At 42.7% G+C, this 22,596-nt stretch overlaps 3 protein-coding genes across 4 annotated transcripts; all 3 read right to left on the minus strand.

The window, feature by feature from the left end:
* Positions 1 to 2,381: 2,381 nt before the first annotated feature.
* LOC125298589 (inward rectifier potassium channel 4-like) lies at positions 2,382 to 7,280 on the minus strand. The gene is given in 4 exon segments (XM_048249370.1): positions 2,382 to 3,778; positions 3,781 to 4,400; positions 5,158 to 5,272; positions 7,061 to 7,280. Coding segments are annotated over 3 exon segments (1,503 nt in total). The 5' UTR covers positions 5,181 to 5,272; positions 7,061 to 7,280; the 3' UTR covers positions 2,382 to 2,918.
* A 3,398-nt stretch (positions 7,281 to 10,678) lies between these two features.
* On the minus strand, positions 10,679 to 17,164 carry LOC125298078 (rho GDP-dissociation inhibitor 1-like). Of its 2 annotated transcripts, none has more exons than XM_048248737.1 (6): positions 17,054 to 17,164; positions 14,029 to 14,220; positions 12,762 to 12,851; positions 12,553 to 12,629; positions 11,960 to 12,023; positions 10,679 to 11,145 (listed from the first exon to the last, which is right to left on the minus strand). In XM_048248737.1, the coding sequence occupies exons 2-6, from the start codon at positions 14,216 to 14,218 to the stop codon at positions 10,946 to 10,948; spliced, it is 621 nt and encodes a 206-aa protein (XP_048104694.1). In that variant the 5' UTR covers positions 14,219 to 14,220; positions 17,054 to 17,164; the 3' UTR covers positions 10,679 to 10,945. The 2 variants fall into 2 exon arrangements, with proteins under 2 accessions (XP_048104694.1, XP_048104693.1); XM_048248736.1 differs by having other exon boundaries at positions 12,762 to 12,872.
* A 472-nt stretch (positions 17,165 to 17,636) lies between these two features.
* LOC125298225 (THO complex subunit 4-like) lies at positions 17,637 to 22,573 on the minus strand. Its single transcript, XM_048248931.1, has 6 exons — positions 22,237 to 22,573; positions 20,979 to 21,140; positions 20,363 to 20,510; positions 20,183 to 20,252; positions 19,430 to 19,715; positions 17,637 to 17,946 (listed from the first exon to the last, which is right to left on the minus strand). The coding sequence occupies exons 1-6, from the start codon at positions 22,429 to 22,431 to the stop codon at positions 17,932 to 17,934; spliced, it is 876 nt and encodes a 291-aa protein (XP_048104888.1). The 5' UTR covers positions 22,432 to 22,573; the 3' UTR covers positions 17,637 to 17,931.
* Positions 22,574 to 22,596: the final 23 nt, after the last annotated feature.

Here is a 22,596-nt window from a genome sequence, read left to right on the forward strand (position 1 = left end):
TCACTGCTACTGACTTGTAATAAATCAACCTTAATTTCAATTCTCTTCCCATTCTGTCATTACTGAAAAATGAAGACCTGATGTCCTCTGCAAGAGACATATGATAAAACATAAAAAACAAAAACACATGCTGCAACATGCTTTTTTCAACCACAGTACTTAAATCATCTCAAAAAATCTTCTGGGATCTAGGACGATATACAATACAATATTTGATGCCTATCTGGACTGTTGAAACCTATGGAATATCTCTGCCCTGACTAGTTGTTGTGGTGGAGCACAAAATGACTAACTTCTCTGTCAACCACATTATTATGCTCCAATAACCTCTTTCACCTCCCATACAAACAGCCTGTGTGTTAGCGCACTGACACATACAATATGTAGGCTATTTATTTCTGCACAAACTGTACTGATACCTTTAGTTACCATTGTGATGACATTCACTGGATGCTTTTATAGTGACACTGTGATGTGTCACCAATAAAATAGAATGGAACAGATGGATGAAGTCACTCATTAGGCCTATTGGCTGAAATACACCTGAGAGTATTTCAGGTGAGTCGACACATAAGACCAAACCCAAAGAAATATGTTACGGTCATGTGGAAATATCTTTAAATGACTTACTTGTATACATGAGAACAGCTGGGAATTCCTCACGATGTGCAATGTCCAGCTGTCCTAAGATGCCATGCGACCAGCCCACCACCCTCATGACAGGAGCTGCGAAAGTTTGATGATACAGGAGCTGTATCATCAACCTTACAGGGTCTTAGCAGACCCAATTATATATAACACAAATATCAAATAATTGTGTGTATTTGTAATCAGATTTCCCTTCAAGGACACTTGAATGAGATTATGTTCTCACATTGTTTTTATACTATGGATATTTTGAGCACTATCATGTAAATACATATTAAATACTGACATTTTGTGCAATGAAAAAAAAAAATCATATTTACAGTAAATACTGCAAATCACCAAATCACCCTTCAGTGACATTTGAGCTGGTCAGACCAGATTAATTTTTTTTTTAAATGTTGCAAGTAGCCAGCAGAGGTCAGTCTTCACTGCATGTTTACCATGGTAAATGGGCAAAGCAATGGTTATTATCAGATATCCAGTGTCACACCTACTTTTCATTTGTTTCTGATGATCTAAATACTGCATGCTTTAAAGGAGATTTCCTGGAAAAAAAGAGATTATTTTCTCATCCAGTTCTTTTTTGACATGGTAGAGACACAATCGGCAGCAAGCACAATCATTGACAATATCCACAAGGTGCATGAGGGCACCACAGTGTCTCATAGGGCTGTGTATGACGTCTTGTTTCATGATAATCCCAGGTAGCACTGTAATCCATAGTGTGTGTAATCTTCAGTGGCATCGCCTGTATGACCTACCTCATAGTGATGAGACACAATTCTATGTTTGGAGAAGTGGATGTGGATTAACAACAACATTCTGAGACAAATTCAACTCTGCTTCCAGAAAATGTTACGTAAAATAGCAATGAGAGTGTAGATTAAGGAGTTCTTGTAATTTTACACACTTGAAAACACTGTTAGAGAAAGAACTGTTCAGCTGCATGTGATAAATGTGAAGATTGTTCATTGTTCTTCAAAAGAAAAAGTATTTTAAAAGTATTATTGTAAGGCACAAATATTATTATAATACACAACAGTTCTCACTTTTGTGTAAACTATTAAGTCCTTTAATAGTTATTCAGGTTTAAACATGAGGCTGAGCTTTGAATGCATCAACATTCATGTTGTGTCATCAAATGCCAGTTCCTGTGGCAAATGTCATAGTCGGTCATTAGCAAATATGAATAATTAACTACCATTAATGCCAATTATTAGCACTACAAAGTAATGTAGTGAGTTGAAAATGACCCTTAATTCTGACAACAAATGTAAGATAAATGTATGTTTATGTTTGAAACATGGTAAAGTAGGAAATGGTGCATAGTTAAGATCCGCTTGACTTGTAGACTACTTTTATATTTTTAAGGAAAAGAGGTATCTTGCTGCCTGAGTTAGCACACATTTATAAATATCCTATATAACCTCATGACTCTGCACACTGCAATGTTACCCTTGTATAATTACACTGAACATGTATGATCTGAAAGGATTAAGGTTAAGCTGCAAATGCCGAGGTGCAGAGTTTATGTCTTTGTAGTGGATAGACAGACGGCATGTCCACAAAAAAAACCTCAGTTGCCACGCAAACCAGACACCGTGCAAACATAAGCACCATCTACCGTAGACATGGAATCCACCATAAATCTTGTACGCAACTTCCATGCATTTGTGGCTGTGATTTCATTATTTGGTTGTTTCTGTATGCCAGATGGATTTGATATGGAAAAGCTGTTTGAAATGGTTTTAATAAATGAGCTTTCAGATATGACCAAGTCCCACATACTATGAATTGAAAAGAAAAAGCCATTTCTACTGAGAGGAATGTAAGTGGGGGCTGGACGTGCGTTTCTGTGTCGTCGTTCATGTCCCCTCCAGTTGTTTTGCTACAAGAGTACATAGAATGGGCAACGTAATGTAGTTCTAACTAGCATATTCCTTGTATTTCAGTTTTGACCTGGTTGTGATATGCAAGGTGTCAGACAAATTTGGTGATCCTTGGGACGTTAGTTTGTACATTAAAATGCATTTTCATTTGGCTGTGGCCATCGATGGAGCGGAAAACTTCTCAGGGTCTCGGTTTGATTCTCTAGCAGGTGTAAGTGTTTATGACAAGATGATGAGTCCAAGAGAAATTGGGTGATCGATTCAGCGACTGCTGTTTTGGAAGCCACCTTAAACCATTTCACATTAAGAAAGCGCACTCCAAGCAGACTCTAGAAAGTGTAACTGGAACAGAGGTCTCTGTCCAAAAAAAAACGTGTGATATTACAATGCGGAGTTTCTTCTGTGGATGACCGGTACTGGTGGAATCGCTTTCTGCAACCTGCTGGCCTCCTCCTGGTTATCCATGTCCAGCACACACAGCAGCCCCCCGTTCTGCTTCTCCGCGCGGCCCACAAGGCTTTGGGTCTCTTCCTTGATATCGTCCAGCACCTCGCGCTCCTCCTCCTGCATGTGCAGAGCAACCTCGTTCTCGTAGCAGAACGCGCTGGACGTGAGCGCCAGGGACGACTGGGCTGCGGAGCTCCTGCACGGGCACGCCGGACACGACGACGGCGAGGACTTCCCCGAGTCGCTGCCGGCCAACAAGCTCAGCTCCCTGGCGCTGCATGCGGGCATGTCGGGCACCTCGTAGGTCTCCTCGAAGCGGGCGTAGTCCACCAGGTAGCGCCCGCCGCGCTCGTAGAGCATGGGCGCGAAGCGGTGACCCCAGAGGATCTCGGTGGGCAGGTAGGAGCTGCGCGCCTGCGCCGTCATGGCCGTGGCCTCCACCATGCCCTCCAGGATGACCACGATCTCGAAGTCGCCCTGCGCCACCTCGGCACGGCCCATGGCGTAGAGCGGGCTGCGCTCGTCTATCTCGTGCACCACCACCTGCGGCGCCACCAGGAAGAGGCGGTCCAGGCCCTCGTCGTAGCCCACGTCCAGGTCCACCTGCTGCAGCGGCAGGTACTCGCCCTCGGCCGTGGTGTAGGGACGCACCAGCTGGGCGCGCACGTGCGCCTCCACGATGTGGCTCTTGCGCATGTTGCCCAGGCGCCACATGAGGCAGAGCTTGCCGTCGCGCCGCGCCACCACCGCGTGGCGCGAGAAGAGCAGCGTCTGCGCCCGCTTCTTGGGCGCACCATCTTGGCCATGATGGTGCCCACCATGAGCGTGTCCAGCACGCAGCCGAAGATGCACTGCGCCACCACCGTCACCACGGCCGCCGGGCACTCCTCCGTCACGCAGCGGTAGCCGTAGCCGATGGTGGTCTGCGTCTCCACGGAGAAGAGGAAGGCGCCGACGAAGCCGTGCACGTGCAGGATGCACGGCTGCCAGCGGCCCAGGCGGAGGAGCTCGCGCGGCGGGTTGGCGTCGCCGTGAGCCAGCGCCACGGCCCAGAAGACCAGGCCGAAGACCAGCCAGGAGAGCAGCGAGGTGACCGTGAAGACGAGCAGCAGGCTCCGCCAGCGGATGTCCACGCACGTGGTGAAGATGTCCGCCAGGTAGCGGCGCGGCTTGTCCGACATGTTGGCGAAGACCACGTTGCACTGGCCGTTCTTCTTGACGAAGCGTTGCCGCGGACCTCCGGAGCGGCCGGTGTTGACGGGCGTCACGCCGTTGCTGGGTTTGGGCTTATGGTGGTGATGGGGGGGCGCCAGGTGGCCGCCCGTGTCGTTCTCGCCTCGCTTACTGGTCACTGCCCCATTATGGAGCCTGGACATTCTAACATTGTCATCATCTGATGCAACAATGCTGTATCTGCTAGACAGAGAGAGAGAGACCAAAACATATTTTCATTAATAGTTGGAGTACAGACCACACAAAGAGACATGCTGTTGCATAATAATTGTGTGGTAGGAGCAGGACACAGTCTCTTTTTCGTTTTTTAGAGTGCTGATCCAAACATATAACAAGAAAAGAAAAAAAAAGGCCGCACTTTGCATACAAATGTGTTTCTTGCACATGGTTGCACAGGTTTTTTCTTCTATCTTATCAGTTACATAATAATCATCATTCATATAATTCATCATGATTTTCATCTCAAATATTTTTAGGTATTAGGTAAGTGTGTTAATCCAAAAAGAAGAGTCACATTAATCAACGAGGCCCTAAATGTCTTTAGGAGTTCTGGGGCAAGAACACTGGTTCTAAGACCTTTCTAAAAGTCGGACAGTGTAGGAAAATGACCCACATCAACTCAAAACTTTGGAACTGAGCGCACTAGACAGGTAATGATTTATATTTTGGCACAAGGTTAGCAGCAAAACTAGGATAAATGAAAGAGGACAGCATCCATCATGTGTTTTGAAACTACGGAGTATAAGGGAAGAGTGCTACTTTGGGGCCTTGGGAGAGTTTTCCCTTCAAATTGACTCCTTTTTTGTTTTCTTTCTCTTTTTTTTACTTACACCCACAACCCACAACCTTTACAAGTCAATTCTAAGTGACGTAGCACTTTTCTGGGACACGTTCTGAGGAAACAATACAAACAGATGTTCTATGCACCCAACAAGCTCACCTGTTGATTCTTACAGCCCCCATTGGACCCTTAGTTGTTTGACACCAACATCAAAAATGCTCTGGTGTAGGTGTGGAGGAACAGGTGAGACCAGACTCAGCACACTGGACTCCTCCTGAAAGAAAATGGAACATGTCAAACAAGAACAAGCAAATTAAATGAAACACAAGGTAATGAAATTGCACGCAAGTCTTCTCTCTGAGATGTGATATAATCTTGTGCTGCCCTGTGCGTGACAGCATATGAAACGCAAGGTCCTAGCTGTGACAGATGTTGTAAAACAAGATCACAATTCCCAAGTAAATCCCCTAGCCCAAGGTCTGATGATGATAACATTTTGGGAAATAGTCCTAAGGGCAACAGCTGTCATCTTGCCTGTAACTGAGAAGTATACCCCAAATATGATATAAAATAGTGGCACTTCAGAGAGGACGCAAGAAGAACTTTGCACCTTTGTCACCTTTACCTGCTTATATATTGAAAATGGTGAATTCACTTTAAATTAAATAATCTAATGCAATAGCCTAATAAAGGCATGTGCCAATCAAATATTACTTTGGCTAGTTGGGTGTAGCAATTCACCATTAACCATAGGCCTATACTTAATAATATCCTATCCATTACATCAGTGACGAATTTACATGACGAGCATGATAAATAGTCTGACATCAGCAGGATGCAGAGGTGGAAATCACCGTGTGAGAAATCGAAATGAGGATATCAACTTCTTAAGCGCATTGTGTGGGATTGAACAGCAGGCACGCTGCAGGCTTTGCGTTAATCTGTGCTTTACAAGACTCGCAAGAGATTTACTTCCACCTGTTAGGCGCCAAAGAAGAGACTAGAATCCATTGGATGGCTTGATCACTGTAATCTCTGTTTGTGTGGTGGTCAAATTTTGCAGGAAGCACAATACACTGAAGTAACCAATAAACTACCAGACAGATTGGTCAGGAGCTTTCTTTTAAGAACTTCACAAAATATATGAAACTATAAAACTGTGTTGTAGTTTCTCTGAAGATAGGCCTATGCACTCAATTTCACGAAATGACAAACTAATTTCTGATCTGATGTATAGGCATTGCTTTTCATGCAATGTTCTAACATGGGTCAGTAGACTATTTTGTATCTGTTCGACGTGAATTATGGAAGTATCGCTATAATCTACTTGCAATAATCTTTTTATAGGCTAGTCCTTGGCAGTTGTGTTCCAAGTAACATTTTAACTCCATCATCAGAATAATATTACATAAGATATAAAGCATGATAAAAAAAACACCTTTTGCATTAGTCAAATGCAGGAACATTGTGCAAGACATTGTGGGTAGGCACAGCGGGGTTGGTCTGGGGTGCATAATATTCACACAATTATTAATACAAGTAGTGAAGGCTGCATTCTCAACCGAATTTATGTCTGTTGTCGTATGAAGAAATATCAAAATATATCCTGGGATGTCAACATGGCCTCTGAATTTTATTTGATAAATAGGTCTAAACAATCTACAAATTCTCAAAAACATCATTACGGGTCTATCAGTGTATTGAATCTGGTAATAAAAAGTTAATGTCCTATAACCTAAAATTGTTTTCTCATTTCAGGATTTCCCAAATATTTGGACAAGGTAATGAAATAGGCTAGACCTACCTAGTACTCACATTTGTAAAACAGATCATCAAATCCTATAACACAAATAACCTAACAACAGGACATGTATTAACATAATAAAGGCTAGCCTATCATGTGATTTACCACATCAAACTTCACTTTAGATCCGAGAGAACATTTTTAACTATCCCATCTCTGTCTATTTAGAATATTAGTCTCTTTCCTGTCATTAGAACACTATCCATCTGAGAAAGATTTGATGGGAAAATAGGCTAACTGTAGGCCTACTTGACTTACCTTTCCTTGATTCGCATATGTGAAAACTTTCTGGTTCCAGCTCTAAGATTACGCTACTGTCAATGTGATGCCATTTCGAGGTTCTAACTTTGAGACAACTCTCTATGTGATGGATAACTCTTCGTAAATTTTAGTTGTCAAGCTACTTTTAAAAACCTCTTTTACGGAACTCCAATATCTGCGTGTTTTCAGATAAAGCGATGCGAGGTCTGCGCACCATGGCCATTGAAAGCACTCTGATCCATATTTTGCTCATCTGTGAAACTGAGCTGAATTCCTGTGGAGGTCGCTGTGGAGCAATTTAATTTCAGGTTGGGTACTACAAGTAAGAGGAAAATTATGGTGTTATATCAATCATTCAGGTGTCAGGTAACTCTGTTACCTTCCATATTCTACGTGTAAAATTCCTGTATACAAGTTAATGTCATGGTAAATAGATTAGACCTAGACCTAGACCTAGAAACTAGACCTTTTCTTTTAATTGTCCTAGAATTGTTGAGAAAATTGATTTAAAAAGCTTAAACTGTTAACCATGTTGTTAGTCACTTAAACATGTGTCAGCCAAATGTAATGTAATAGTAATAATAGTAATAATTTTCCACAAATTATTATGGTTTTCTTTACCCAAGGAATTCTTAAATACCGGTAGGCTACTTCTATATCAGAAGAAAGAAAACTCTGACATCCACATTCGGAGCAAGCTACTCCTAGTCAGACTACGGATTCAGCCAAGCTAGCCTAGACAGCTAATTCATTTTACTGTAATTGGTATGTGTCTATGACACCGAAATATGACAGGAGGATCAGCAGTCAAACAAAAATATTTATTGACCAGGAAGAGCGATCACAAATGATGGTAGAACATTCACACAACCGCGACTGGCATGCCAACCTGTTGTTCATTCTTACAAATAAAAAGAGCACAATGTCAAGGAATGTATGAATCAGCAGAGGAGCATACACCTAACATGAAACACTTTGAAACAGTCATTAACAAACTTACACTCATCACACCAACTCACATTTCCACGTGGCCCCTACACACACACCATCCACACAGAAACCAAAAACGCTTGTCACCAGGTGTGTTATTCTGTTCAGGTTACGCACTACCAACACAAATCTCTCTTGCATTTGCTGCTTCTGAGCGGGCCTAACCCCAGGGGTATTCTCAGGTTACAGTATTTGAGGGGGATCTCAGAAAGACGACTTGAAGAAGGGTTTAGGAGCAGCAGACTCCAGGTTTCGATGCCGATTCTGTCTTGGCTCTGTGTCTGTTACGCTAACTTTCCAGTGAGTTCTCTCCACTGATTTTCCTCAAGTAAAGATAATGTGGAGATGGAGACAATAAGGCTTAAATGTGGTGGATATGCTTGCCTGGTGGAATAACTGTTAGCCATATTGCCTTAACAAACCAACCCTAAACTAATGTGCTTTAATGGGAAAGCCATAGACAGAGGTAGGCCTTTGCCATTTGGATAGGCAGGGGTAAGCCCTGTTATCTGTTGCTATGCTACTGGGCAGCCATGACCTCTGACCTTTTTGGAAGAGTTTAAGGATGCAGGAAAGTCAGGAGAGGAATGGATGCAGCGTTTCTCACAGCTCTGTGTGGGAGGTCTGTGTCCAGACATGAACGTCCATTAAGGCAAACGAAACAAGACAACAACAGTTTAAGATTAATTGAACATTAGTGTTTTGATTTTAAATCACAGACCACAGCGGTCCTTTTAAGACCTCCCTATCCTCGAGTTGTTAATTGGCTACGGTGGAGGAGAGTGACATTGCAACCTAGTGCTGGACCAGGGTCAGAGTTCTGGTTCTATTATGGTATTTTTGTTTTTGTTCACTACGGCGTCGTCTTGTGCTTATGATAATACTTTTGGGTTAAAGAAAGGTAGAGGACTGGTGGTAATCGTGTTTTTTGCAGTAGTCTTCCCCGACAGTCTATTTGCAAATGCCACTTACAAAACTATCATTACAAACAGCTCATTACATTGCCTGCTGTACATTCACATGATATGGTGTTTGTGTGAGCGCAAATGTCTGGAGGTGCTCTAAATAAGGCATGACTAGAGGTTCTGAAAGCCTGGATGACTCAACTTCCCATGCAATCACTGAAGTGATATCTTTTTTTGTTTTTCATTCCTTTCATGGTTTATAGCGCAAAAACAACAAAGAAAAAAAATGAATGACATTCATTATCAGCCAGTTCAGGATTAAGTCACTTTAGTAAGAGTGCTAGAATTTTTCGAAGGGCCCCAATCTAATTGGCACAAAAGTAAGCTTGATGATTGGTCCTTCTTACTGCTAGTAGCAAGCAGGGGATGACGTGCTTTCATGACACACAAGTCATTGATGTAGAGCCTAGAATGCATACAAAATTTCACTCTCCATCATCATCGTTTCCAGTAAGGCAGGAGCGGATTCGCCATCTTTGTTTTCTCTTTTGCTACCTTATGCTAGAAAGATCCAGTGTGTGACTCAAATGAGAATGTTAGTACTGTTTTCTTTTTCAGTTGTAGGTTTTCAGTCATTATTTGCACACTAATGAGTATGACCTGGTGGGGCGAAGGTGCGATTGCCCTAAACTGCTGACATTCAGACGTTAGGTGTGGTGTTGCTGCGATACAACAAGGACTGCACTGACTTCCACCGGTTGCGATTAAAGCTGGATTGATTTACAAAGGTCACCATCGACAACAACAATCATTGTGTGTTTTGTCGTTGCGTGTGTGTGTGACCCTGTAACCGTGTGGCAGAAGCGGCGTTTGCTGTTCCCTAGCTATATGCTACTGCCCTCACCGCTACAGTACGGCCTGATAACTCTCAGTGTGTCCTCTTGCATTAATCACTTTAGCTGTGCCTCTCCGCGGGAAGAGGTTCATGGTTGATTGTATTTGAGCTGCCAGACGCAGCTAAAAACAGAACAGCACTTTTCTATTTTTTTTTTTTTTCTCCGGGAGGCATTTCACAAGGCAGAACTTGGTGAAAGAAAGAAACCATAAGAAAGAAAGAAAGACAGAAAAAAAAAGAAACAAGTTGAAAAGTAGGACAAGTGGAGTGCTAAAAATGAGAGCAAGGAAGAGAGGAGGGAGAGAGAAGCAGGAAGTGGGCCAAAAGCTATCGGACTGACTGACTGATGGTAAAACTCCCATGTTTTTAGTGTCTAAAACTCTTACAGTGCTCAACTTATTATATAAAAAAAGTGTGTCTGAGTGCATGGATGGGGGATGATGGGAAAGGGGTCGTTGAGATGGAGCAGAACTTCTCCCTTTGCTGAAACGCTTTACTAAAACAGTGGAAGACAAAATTGTTAGTGTGATTCAGTGAAGGTGGCAAGTAGTGGTGGTCCGGTTAATTGGCGATGGCTTAAGACAAGTAGTGATATGGTTAGTTGGCCGTACAGTAAAGCTGATAAAGATTAAGCATGTAGTGGTCTGGTTAGTGCACCACACAGACGTCCGTGGTAGATCTAGTGGTCTGGTTAATTGGTCACAGAAGGCGGCGGAGTAGATGTGGTGGTGGGGGTATGTTCAAACTGAATGAGGTGGAGGAGGTTAATGTATTAAGGAGGTCTGTTAATTGGGAAGCACAAAGGCTGGGTGTGGTGGTGGTGGTGGAAAGGGGGGGGGTAGTGTGGATGAACCAGGGGGCTGACAGATGAAGCATGGATGTGAACTTGTGGACGGAGGAAGCAATGGAGAGGGGGAGAAAGGGAATATAAGGAGGTACCAAGGAGACGTTCAAGGAAGAAAGAAGTAAAGAAAATAATGAATGAATGAATGAACGAATGAATGATGATGAGAAGAACATGAGTTGAACAGATGAGGAGAAGAGAGGAGAGGAGAAAAGAGGAGAGGAGAGAAGGCTACAGTACAAGGCCGCTCAGTCTGTCCAGTCTTTCTTTATGTTGAGGTTCCACTCCCATGAGAGGTGATCGTGCTGGTCATCGTCGGTGAACTTGGACTTGATGTTGTAGGTGCCGCGTGCCAGCATGCCCTTGGGAGCCTCCTCCAGCGGGGTCAGGAAGTCGTACTCGGCAGGCCGCGGGCCGTAACTGCCCACCATGTAGTCCGACTTATCAACTGGAGGGGTAATGTGGGGAGGGGGGGCAATAAGGAATGGTGTTACCACAGGGAATGTGTGTGTGTGTGTGTGTGTGGGGGGGGGTTATCACAAGCAAATAAGCCAGAGGCACTCACAGAGAAGAGAGAACAGTGGTTCCACTTATCAGATATAGAATAACACAAGATAATTGTGACGGATCAGAGATGCAAGAACAAACAAATACATCCAGTCACCAATGATTTTAAGATATTTTGAAGAGACTCACTTCAGAGATATTAAACCTTTAACTGTGCACTACAAAGCTTTCATTTTTTTGCCTTGATTTACCAACTATTTGTCAGATTCTAGTTATGTTTTGAGGACTGTTTGACCATTCAATGTGGAGTTGTGAGTCGCTCCCTATTCAAGTACTTTAGGAGACTGCTGTCAAAACAGCTGTCAAGATGGCTGCCGAGTGGCAAGAATTGCCTTTGAGGGCTTTGATATTACGACATCCAACAATAACAAATATTGCTGTCATAAGAAAAAAATAAACTGTGATTAGCAAGGGAAGGGAAGCAAAGGAAGAAAAAGGAATTTCTCCGTATTATGTCTCAAATGATAGATAGATAGATAGATACTTTATTGATCCCCAGGGGAAATTAAAGATGTGCCTGTCTATGACTCATTTTCTGTTGCAACAGCAATACCAGAGAAGGGAGAAAACACCACATACTCCTTTGAGTAGGCTACAGCACATAGTTTGGTAAGCAAAGTCATATAGACCCTGGAACATACTCTGCAATGGAAAATATCCATCAGAGGGAAAGTAAAAAAAAACAGACTCCTTACTTCGCACTCCTTTCCTGTAGGTCTGCTGGGTGAACTTCAGGCCAGAGACAATCTCCCGGTTCACCTGTCACAAGAGTGCTGAGGTGAGCTGTAGCCATGGTGAGGGTCAGGGCATGTATTCATAGCAACAGCAATTAGACTAGTCAAACTTCAGACCAATTTCTCCTCATGTGGAAGGTATAAATGTTGCACTGCACTCAGCTCCACTGCCAGAAACTGATTGGGTGAGAAGCAGTTTCCAACCCGTGCTGGAGCCATTCCACTGACTGTGCAGCTTACAGTGGAAGGATACTTAGTCTTCGGTCACAGTGGTGTTGCATAACAGACCACTCATGATGAGGCTGCTATTCTCTAAGACTAAGAAACGTCCAGTGTCCAAATGCATATATCTATATAAAATATCTTAACATTTTGTACTGTATTGTTTCATTTTGTATTGAAACATTAACATTTAAAATGCACAGTGTTTGCATGCAGTTGTTGGTGCTCTGAAGATAAATGACCATAATTCATGAACATTCATCATCATGAACAGAACACAGCACAACACAACAGTGACAAAGAACATCAACGTTTTTTTGGAGACATCTTACCTTGAAGCTGATCTTAATCCTGTACTCAACCCCCTCTTTTAACACAAAGCTTTGCTTCTTGAATTGCTCCAGATCTCCTGTTCAGACAGAGCACACAACGATGCTGTCTTAGACGCATTCTCAATTTTTAACATTTAGGAACATATCATCTCGAGCAATGACAGAGGAAACTGTGTGTGTAAAGTGGAGCAATAGGAGCCTCTACTCACCCTGCAGGTCCAAGGTGAGGGGAATTGGGGTGGTATCACACACCAAGGTCAGCCGAGTCACCTGGACGTTTGGAACAGCCGGGTCTGCAGCTGAAGCACACACAGCCACACCCACACAACCACAAACACACAGTGGTATAAAAACCTAGTTGTCACGTCACATCCTCTCTTGTATCAGTCTGAAAACTTCCTTCCTGGGTGGGTTAATCAACGCTGACACCTTCTTATCATATGGGTTAAGATAGGCTACCTTGCATTGCAACCCCCTTGTGAGACATAAGCTAAGAAGAGCATTGTCGGAAAATTGTCGGTAAGGCAAAACGTCCTAATAAATGCACTTTTAATCGTAATAGAGATCAGTGTGATCAGGGAAAAGCCCACAGACACACACACACATATAAAACACATTGTGAATGGCTCTCCTCTGTCTGCTGCCTGGAGACAGACACTCACGCATGCACATGTAGGTGAGTCATTTCACGAGCTCATGACACACACTACACCAGTGAGCTCCAAGCACCAGTTAAGCCAAGTGACAAACTCAACCTGATAACTCCAACATTAGGGGTAAAAAACATCCACAGTCCACACACAGTGTATGTTTTTCATTGCAGCGTTTTGAGTATATAAAGCACTTTACAAATAAAATGTATTACTACCGGTATTATTATTAGTAGTAGTAGTAGTAGTAGAGGTATTGTTATTACTGTAGGCAAGGGATTTATATACAGCTGTGTTAAGTTCAGTTAGATGGGTATTAGTTTAAGTGGGTACAGGCAAACTGATGAGTGAATGGCTAATGTTTGATTTCTGAAACCACACGAATAAGCCAGATGCAAATAGCAATTTCTGGTACACATTCACAGGGATATTGCACAATTTGTGAAAGTGAAGTAAGTAATATTGCCATCAATCAGCACTGTCTTATGACACAAGAGCTTAGGACTGATTTTGGATCCCCAGGGCTCCCATTGGTCCATCCCCGATAAGGCAGCTGGAGCAGACATTCTTCACCAGTGCCAGGAGCCAACCAACCCCATACTGCTCGTATCAGACATTATATGTAGATAAGCGAGTGTCCTTCACTGCCGTTCTCTTAACCAACACGCCATACACCTACTACACCTGCCCAACTATGAAGTTCACAAGCCATAACCATCTACATACACCAAATGGACAGACAGACAGGACACACACACACACACACACACACACACACACACACACACAGACACACACACACACACACACACACACACACACACACCAGATTCGTGGCCATCTCCCAGCAAGGCCTTCTTGTACTTCTGCAAGCTCTCGTCATCCTTGTCGAGCTCCTGGATCTCCTGCAGGGTCTTGCGGGCGGGGGGTCTGTAGTTGACCGTCTCGCTCTCACTCTCGGCGTTCTCCGCCGCGATGGCCGCCAGCTGCTCTTCAGTAGGTTCATGCTCAGCCATGACTGGAGATGCCACAGCGAGAGAGGCAGAGAGAGAGAGAGAGAGAGAGAGAGAGAGAGAGAGAGAGAGAGAAAAGGTAGCAGTGAAGCAAGGGAGAGAGAAGCAGCAAGAAAGAGAGAGAGAGAAAATGAGGGAGACGCAGATGAGAGGACATAGATAAATGGAAATGTAGACAGACAGAGAAAATGGTGAGGGAAGACACAGGACAGATGGACAGACACAGAGAATGACGGGAGAGAAAGAGAGACACAGATGTAAAGATTAAAATAGAAGACATGTTCCACGTCTGCAGCAGAGTCATCCACACACAGTGACCGTGAGTGTGCTGACACACTGCGCACAGCTCCAAATGAGGAGGACTCTCTCCTCAGCAGCAGGAGATAACTACGGCACACCTACACAGGGGATACCACGGCTACCGCACAGCGCTAGCAGGTCACCAAAATGTCAGCTGCTAATAAACTGAGAAACATACTGTGGTGCGGCCTGAGCAAGCCTTTAAAAACATAAGACTAGAAAATTGACCAAATATATTCCTATTTGGCTTGCTTTGGGGAAATATTATTTCAATGAAGAAAGACGCTCTGGAAAATGGAAATCAACAACTGATAAGGTTATGCTGTTTCATTCTTGGAAATTTTCATTGTGGACAATTATTGAAGGCGCTTACAAAGGCAGGAAGTGCATATTTGCCTTGACAGCCTTCCAAACCACATGGACAGCCCTAACCCTGTTCAAGTGGCCTTGTGTCTTGGTCAGGATTCCAAATGCAAGCACTCTTAGATTCAACCAAGGCCCAGTACGTGACTGTTTCAGCCATTTTATGGTATCATAAAACTAACAATATTCTAGCTGCAGCCTTTTTAAAAAACAATAAAGGTGTTTTCTTTGTGGGGCACTCTTCTGTGAGCACTTAAATAAGCTGTTTAAAAACATAAAATGTTATATAGAAATAGCTAGTGTGCTATAAATAGTGCATGTCAACTCTCTTAATATTTATGTTGTATCAATTAGTGTGTTATTGTACATTAATCACTGAAATATTTAATTATGAAGCTGTAGGAGGCATTACAATTCCTTTGTTAACTTAAAAGCAGAGAAAGCATTTCAAATAAAGAATGGAAAAGGTGGATGGGCTTTTTATGTTTTTTATAACAAGCATTTTGCGAGTCTTTTGTGAATACAAATATACTGGTATAAAACACAGCATTCATTTATTTGACAGTTACAGCACTTTTTAAAAACATGTTGTGTAAGGGGGGTTACTATCTCAGTCCTTCAACCTATAGTAAGCCTATGTGTGGTTGAGATGGCCACATAGCTTTTTTTTTTCTGGGCCTGTAGAAACAAGCAGTGGAATTCCTTAAACTGAATGTCAGGCCAACAGATAATTATCCTAGCATTCTACAGACCAAAGCAGAAAGCTAATTTCTGGTGTGCAATTTTCTGTAAGTTATGCTCATATTTTGTAACCCAGTCACTGGAATTGTTTTTTAATGGTGTGATTATCAGTGAAATATCTTCAAAAATCATACACATAACTCTTACCACCATTCCTTTAAAAAAAAAAAGACTATTTTATTTGATCTACAAGGCCTAGACTTACACATTTTCTTCAGTCTAGAAAGTCTATTCTGTGGTTAGGCTATTAGATCTATTGTGGACAACAAAACCTCTTCTCTCTCGATAACTAGACTCCTGCAATCTGCAGTCAGGTTTGGGGGTTTGAGCTCTGCTCCTGGAGCCAAACCAAAGTGATTGTAGGCCTAAGACTTCTCAATGGAAAAAGGGGACAAAGAGGGGTGACTGACAGACTAGGCCTATAGGCTACTAACTGACTCACTTGTGACTTGGCTCATGACTCTCCCAGGACAGATGTCTCTGGGAAAGGTTGGACAAAGCATCACGTTCAAGTAAAGTAACCTAGGCCTACGGTTTCCACTGCCTATAGTCTAGATGCCATAATTTAGTTTAAAGAACCTAGAGATTGGCCTGCCTATGTAAGATGATCACACAACATGGGCTAGTTTAAGGATAGGCCTACCTTTTAGTCAACAAAGACTGTCGGATAGCCTACTGTAAAAGAACAATTGGCCAGTCAGACATTTGTGTTGAAATAGCCTACTTGCCTAAGAACTCAGAAACCTCGGCAAGCCACCAGTAATCTGCTTAATTAACCAAGTAGGCCTACTTGAAATGCAAGGGAGAAAAAACGTTACTAAGGATTACTAATCGGTGCCAAAAAGTACCCATATATTAATTCGTCATTGTATGACTGGTAGCCTATATGGGATGTGTTCGTTTACTATAAGTCTATCTTACAACAGAGATGCTAGCTGAATAGCAAACAGGCTATTTTTTAGTAAATTGGCAGTAGCCTATCTCACATTAAATAGGCCTACAGCTAGATGTCAACACACTGTTCTATAAATTACGCTACTTCAGCTAATGCGCTTACATTAGAAACATGACACCCATCCCTGTTTCTGACAGTTGACTACATTGTATCAAGAGTGAAAGGTAGGCTATCTATTCCGTGACAGATGCACGGGGCTGTACGCGTAACCAGCCGCATTTACCGAATATGTAATTGAGTTTAATCGAAAAATGCATTTTGTCACACCGCTAAAATCTTTTATCAAGCTCACTGGACAATCAGCGGAAACAGTCTCCTCCGTCATTTGCGACGTCGAAAAGCCGAGAGATTCTATGGGGGCTGACAAACGCCCCATCCTTTTTGGTTGCCGGTTCACGAGTTTAACCGAATATTTCGTCATAGTGCAGCTATATACTTCATCGCATGATCAATACTTGATTTGTAACACATCATCTTACCGTTAGCTTCCACCGATGCCTTTTCCGGCTGCTTTCACCAATTGTCTGTGCACTGCCGCTTTGTGCAAGTATGGCGAACTGAAAGCGGAGACGCCCGCACTGCACTACACGCTTCCGGGAAAGACGCAGCGTAAGTTCCCGGAGGCATATCAGATGTCCGCGACTTGAAGGAGTGGCTCGCACTTGTTGATCTCCACTTGGTATGTCTGCAATGTGTCACAATAATTCTTCTAAACACATATCCAACTAGCCTATAAGTCATTTGAGTCTTATCCAACGCACTTACTTCAGTTTATCCCCTTTAATTGTTTGATTGGCCTTATCAGGGGGCCCATATCACAACACAGGGATACATCAACTCTCCAAAGGATTGATGGTGTAACTTTAACTGATAAATCAGATCACATACTTTAAGTTAAGATCCTTACTGGGTTTGTGACTGACTCCCCTCCCTCCTCCCTCCTCTAGCTTCCATTATATCCTTGTAATAGCCTCATAGCAACCAACCAAGGAAAAATATGTGCCACAAGTATTATTATTTTTTGAATGAATTAAATAGAATCAATAGAAGGGAGTCAGGAGATACAAAGGCACAGTAGGTTTAATACAGGATTACAAAATATTACAGTGTTTACAGAAACCCACTATGCATTTAAAACATTTAGAGAGCATAAAATCATATAGAGCTGGGAGAAGAAAAATTTAAAATCATAACAAAACACAAAAAGCTCTCCATAGACCATCAACTGTGTACACAACCTCTTGTGAGGTCTAATTCCTAAAAAAAGAAAAAAAAGTGTCCATCCTGAGGTCCGAGACTGGCATTTCTCCATAGGAGGAGGGAATGGCTAGGTCAAGCGCTTAACATCAGATACTGCTTAACTGGTGTCCATCTGCAGAACAGGAAATAACAAGTCATTATTTTTTTTGGCACAGGAATGTGCTTTCCTCATACTTGCAACTGAAGCCACCCTTACACCAGAAGACTTTGACAAGATTTGGGAAAGATTCTTGAAAGATTGTAGTCTTTTGAGTAAAGATTGAATGGGATGCATTAGTTAAAAGACTGCAATCGGTCAAGAATCTTTCCCAAATCTTGTCAAAGTCTTCTGATGTAAGGGTGGCATTATGGAGAGAATAGCCCAAAAACACTGCAACAATTTCACTGTAGAGAAATTATTTTAATCAAACTGCCATTTCGGTGACCTCAAAAAGTGTTTCAAATAGTCAATACTACTGGTATACACAGCACAGGGTTATTTCAAATTGACTGACCAAAACATCTGTCTCAAACAAACAAACAGGTGCATAATGTGAAAAAAAAATAGAATTGTGCCATTCTCTCAATTTGATCTATATTTTTAAATGTCTAAACCTTCTAAAAAAACAGCTGAAAAAAAAAAAAAAAAAGTGTGCCAAATGAATCCTCTTATCTAATCAAGACTGAACTTCTTGACTGAATATTTTAACTTGTATAAGGGCAATTCCATGGAAAATTATGTTTGTTGTAACATCCATAACGCCAATAAAATGTGATGGTATGGTATGATGTGAATGATTACATGAAATTTGAGCATTTGCTATTTTTGGCTGAAGAACGTACATGAGAAAAAAAATGCACAAAAAATGAATTATCATTCACATCATACAAATGCAAATGCATTTTACTGGCGTTATGGATGTGACAAAAAGTCAATTTTCCATGGAATTGCCCATAAGTATAAGTATATATACTCTTTTGATCCCGTGAGGGAAATTTGGTCTCTGCATTTATCCCAATCCGTGAATTAGTGAAACACACTCAGCACACAGTGAACACACACAGTGAGGTGAAGCACACACTAATCCCAGCGCAGTGAGCTGCCTGCAACAACAGCGGCGCTCGGGGAGCAGTGAGGGGTTAGGTGCCTTGCTCAAGGACACTTCAGCCGTGCCTACTGGTTGGGGTTCGAACCGGCAACCCTCCGGTTACAAGGCCGAAGCGCTGACCAGTAGGCCACAGCTGCCCCAAAGTAGACTGAAAGTATGCAAAAAACAGTGCGGACATCTACAGCATCAGCAGAGACTTGTGACTCTCACTCCAAATTGAGGCGCTGAAATCACAACGAGGCACCAAATCTGCAAATTACATCAAGCAGCTACTTTCAGATACTGGCCTTATACGGATTTCAGAAAGAATCCAAAAGGTCTGACAACAGCTGTGAAGACCTCAACACAGAGGTAAATTTGTACAGCCAAAACCATGCTTTGAGGTCAAATCAAACGGCACAGTTTTGTATGTAGTTTTGACTTGCTTTGTTGCTCTTCCAGTGTTCACGCCTGATTACAAAAAGAATTGAACTGAAAACGGCACCTTTTAGCCAAATGTCTACACACCTTGGAAATGTAGGCATCTAGCTGTGCGTCCAGCTCCTCCGCAGTGAGCTGTTTGGTCTCGTTTCGTCGTCCTCCCCGTCCACCACGTCCTCCTCTTCCTCTGTAGCCACCGCCGCCGCCACCACCACCCTCACGCCTCGATCCCGCGAAATCAGGGTCTCGCACGCCGAGCCGCTCCCGTCTGAAAGAGCCGCCAGAATCAGAGTCGCGAGCCCCGAGTCGAACTCGTCGCTTGATTCCACCGGAATCGGAGTCCCTGTCTCCTCCTCGTCCTCCTTCACTTGAGCTGTGGCACAAACATCAGGGTTTGGTTATTATCTCACGATGCATTCACAAGTCTGACCAGTGTTGTGAAAGAGTAAGGGCAAATGGAACGACAAGCTTGTGGTTTCAATCCAAATGTATTCCACATGTAGCTTATAATATTGACATTGAATATTAATATTAAAGTCACATTCAAATTCAAGTATCCCCATCAATTGCTATTGAAAAATCAGCCAGACATTTAAAAACAAGAAAAAAAAAAAAAACTGCAAATGTTAAAATCAGGAAACAAACATTCAGCTCTCAAAGTGATTCTGCTCTCAAGAGAGAGAGAGGCAATCCATTTAATTAGCCCAACAACCAACCCTAAACAAAGGCCAATTAAGAGTTCTTTCCCTGCCATAAGTTCACAGTAAAAAAATATGAACTTCCCAGTAGGTCGAGACAGAAAACATCTATTCTTAAAGATATGAGCATGAGACTTCAAACCTTTGCCTTGACGGTGACCTCCGACTTGAAGTTATCTGTCCAGTCACCAGCTGGATATCCATGGAGCGACCTGAAACCACCACAACGGTTTAAACTCCATCAACTTCTCACTTCACCACAATGGGGAAAAAACGAAAAAACTAAACAGGGTGTACTTTGACTCTTAACAGACCGTCGTACCGTCAAGAGGGACACCGTTGTACTGCTTCATGGCTTTGAGTGCATCAGCTTTTTTCTCAAAGTGGACGTCCGCTGTTCCCAGGCTTCGGCCTGATCGGTCATAGTGCACGGCTGCTTTTGTCAGATTGCCAAACTCCTTAAATAACTCCTGAGGAGGAGATGAAAGAGTTAGGACATTCAATCAGCTGAAGTCTTTGGGAGAACTGGAGGTCATGTCCTAACCTCCATTAACAAGTCTCATTTTAGTTATGGTTAACTTCGCTGATGGGCCCTGCATTGAATAAGCGCACCCAGGTCAGCTATGTCTCTAAACTTGTTCAGTTTTCTGTCCACAATACAATTATGTTAATATGATGTGGTGTAGTTTTAAAATGAAACATCAATTTTAGGATAAAGATCAAACTATTTTTGCACATTTTGTTTTCTATTGTCTACTAAGAGTCTGCTGAGTCTCATCATTAATACTAGCATACAATTATCACACATATTTTGAGGTACAGAGACATGCATGTGGATAATGTCACTTACCCTGATCATGAAACTGCCCACAGCTACCTGACATATAGGTACTTAAAATTCTGAACAATTGTTTAAAGTAGTGCAATTAGCGAGGTACCTTTATGTCAGCATCAGACACCCCAAAGTCCAGGTTGGACACCAGAAGCTTGCCGGTGGTCTCCAAACCAACAACCGGACTGGAGTCTCGCCTTTGAACTCTGCTACTTCCGAAACCATCATCAAACATGTCATGTTGCCATTTGTCTGGCAGTTCTCTAGGCTGGAAGTTGAAGAAAAACAAAAACAATCTAGCATCATGTAAAGCAAAACATTTACATTAACCCAAAAGAGACCTAGATGCACTCATTACACTAAGAGAGTAAGTCATTGACTTAGTCATGCATAACTCGGCCATTTCTTGACTGTTTACACCTGAGCATTTAGGAGCATCGATTTGTAGATGCACTGACTGTCAATTTAAGGACCACCTCAAATAAAAAATAAAAATACTTTTAAAATACTGAGGACTGATCTGGACGGCGAGTGGGCAGAAAGATTCGACTGTTCACTGCGCTGTGGTGATGCATTCTGCCCCAACTGGCCATGCTCCCTCGATGAAGAGACTGATGTTGCCGAAGCCTATTCCCCTGTAGGTGAATTTCACAATCCCGAAAATTTTAATTTGGTATTCAATTCAGTAACTTGAGTCCTCACAGATCTGCACTTCTGATGGGGATAGACATTGTTAGATGCAACAATGCACGGCAGAGCGTCCATTTCAAATTCATTTTAATCAAATGTTGTTGTCCGAACTTAATGAAGTCAGGAAGCAGATGGAAGAAATTTAGTGCCTGATACTGTTAGGTCAAACATGGCATAGACAGCGAAGACTTCACCATGAGCGAGGAGTCCAGAAGGGTTGACCATCCATTACTAGAAACTCGAGAAAATCGAGGTCCTGGACTCGAATGGGTCCACACCTGAAAAGACTTAAGCTTGAAGTCTTATGATAACATTACACCGGCGCAGAAGTTGGTCGGATGTGGCGGGCCGCAGATGAATACAGCGGACCTTCTTCTTCGGGTTATAAGCAAACAAGTTCGGCAGAGATACAAAACTTTGATCCTCCTTGAGGAATTCATAGACTCTTATCTTGCATTCTAGATCAGGCCAAAAATGAGCCAGCTACTTAACGTTAATGCTGCCTTTGAGAGCATGCTCTTAGCTAGCTAATGTTAGCTAACAACCTAACGTTAGCTTCGTTAGCTGGCTAACGTTAGCTATGTGGATAACCGCGTCGAGTCTTCGGGAAAGACAACTGATGTGTCCTGTTTTACGGCCACTCTTCGTGTCTGGATTTATCGGTCTCTTCCTACCCTGGAATATGGAGCCGGTCTTGGATTTCTGTCTCGGTTGAAATTTTGTCGATTTCTCGTCGGACCCGATCCACTTCGAAATCCCCCACTGCCCCCACGGCTGCTGCCGCTTCCTCTGCGAGATCTTCCGCCACCTTTCTGTTGTTTATTTTGTTTTATGATATCATCCAACGACATACTGAGTTTGTCCGCCATATCTCCACACTATTAAACTGTTCTTAGATAAGTATTGCTCGATAATTCAAACGAAACTCTTCGTAGCACTAAAACACTTGTCACAAAAGATTACCCAACTTGCTAGCTGCTATCACCCGTGCGTATGTACACCACGGAAGTGACGCATCACATCGTTACTTTCGC

This window comes from Alosa alosa, chromosome 7, assembly GCF_017589495.1.
Source record: "Alosa alosa isolate M-15738 ecotype Scorff River chromosome 7, AALO_Geno_1.1, whole genome shotgun sequence".
Classification (NCBI taxonomy): Eukaryota; Metazoa; Chordata; class Actinopteri; order Clupeiformes; family Clupeidae; genus Alosa; species Alosa alosa.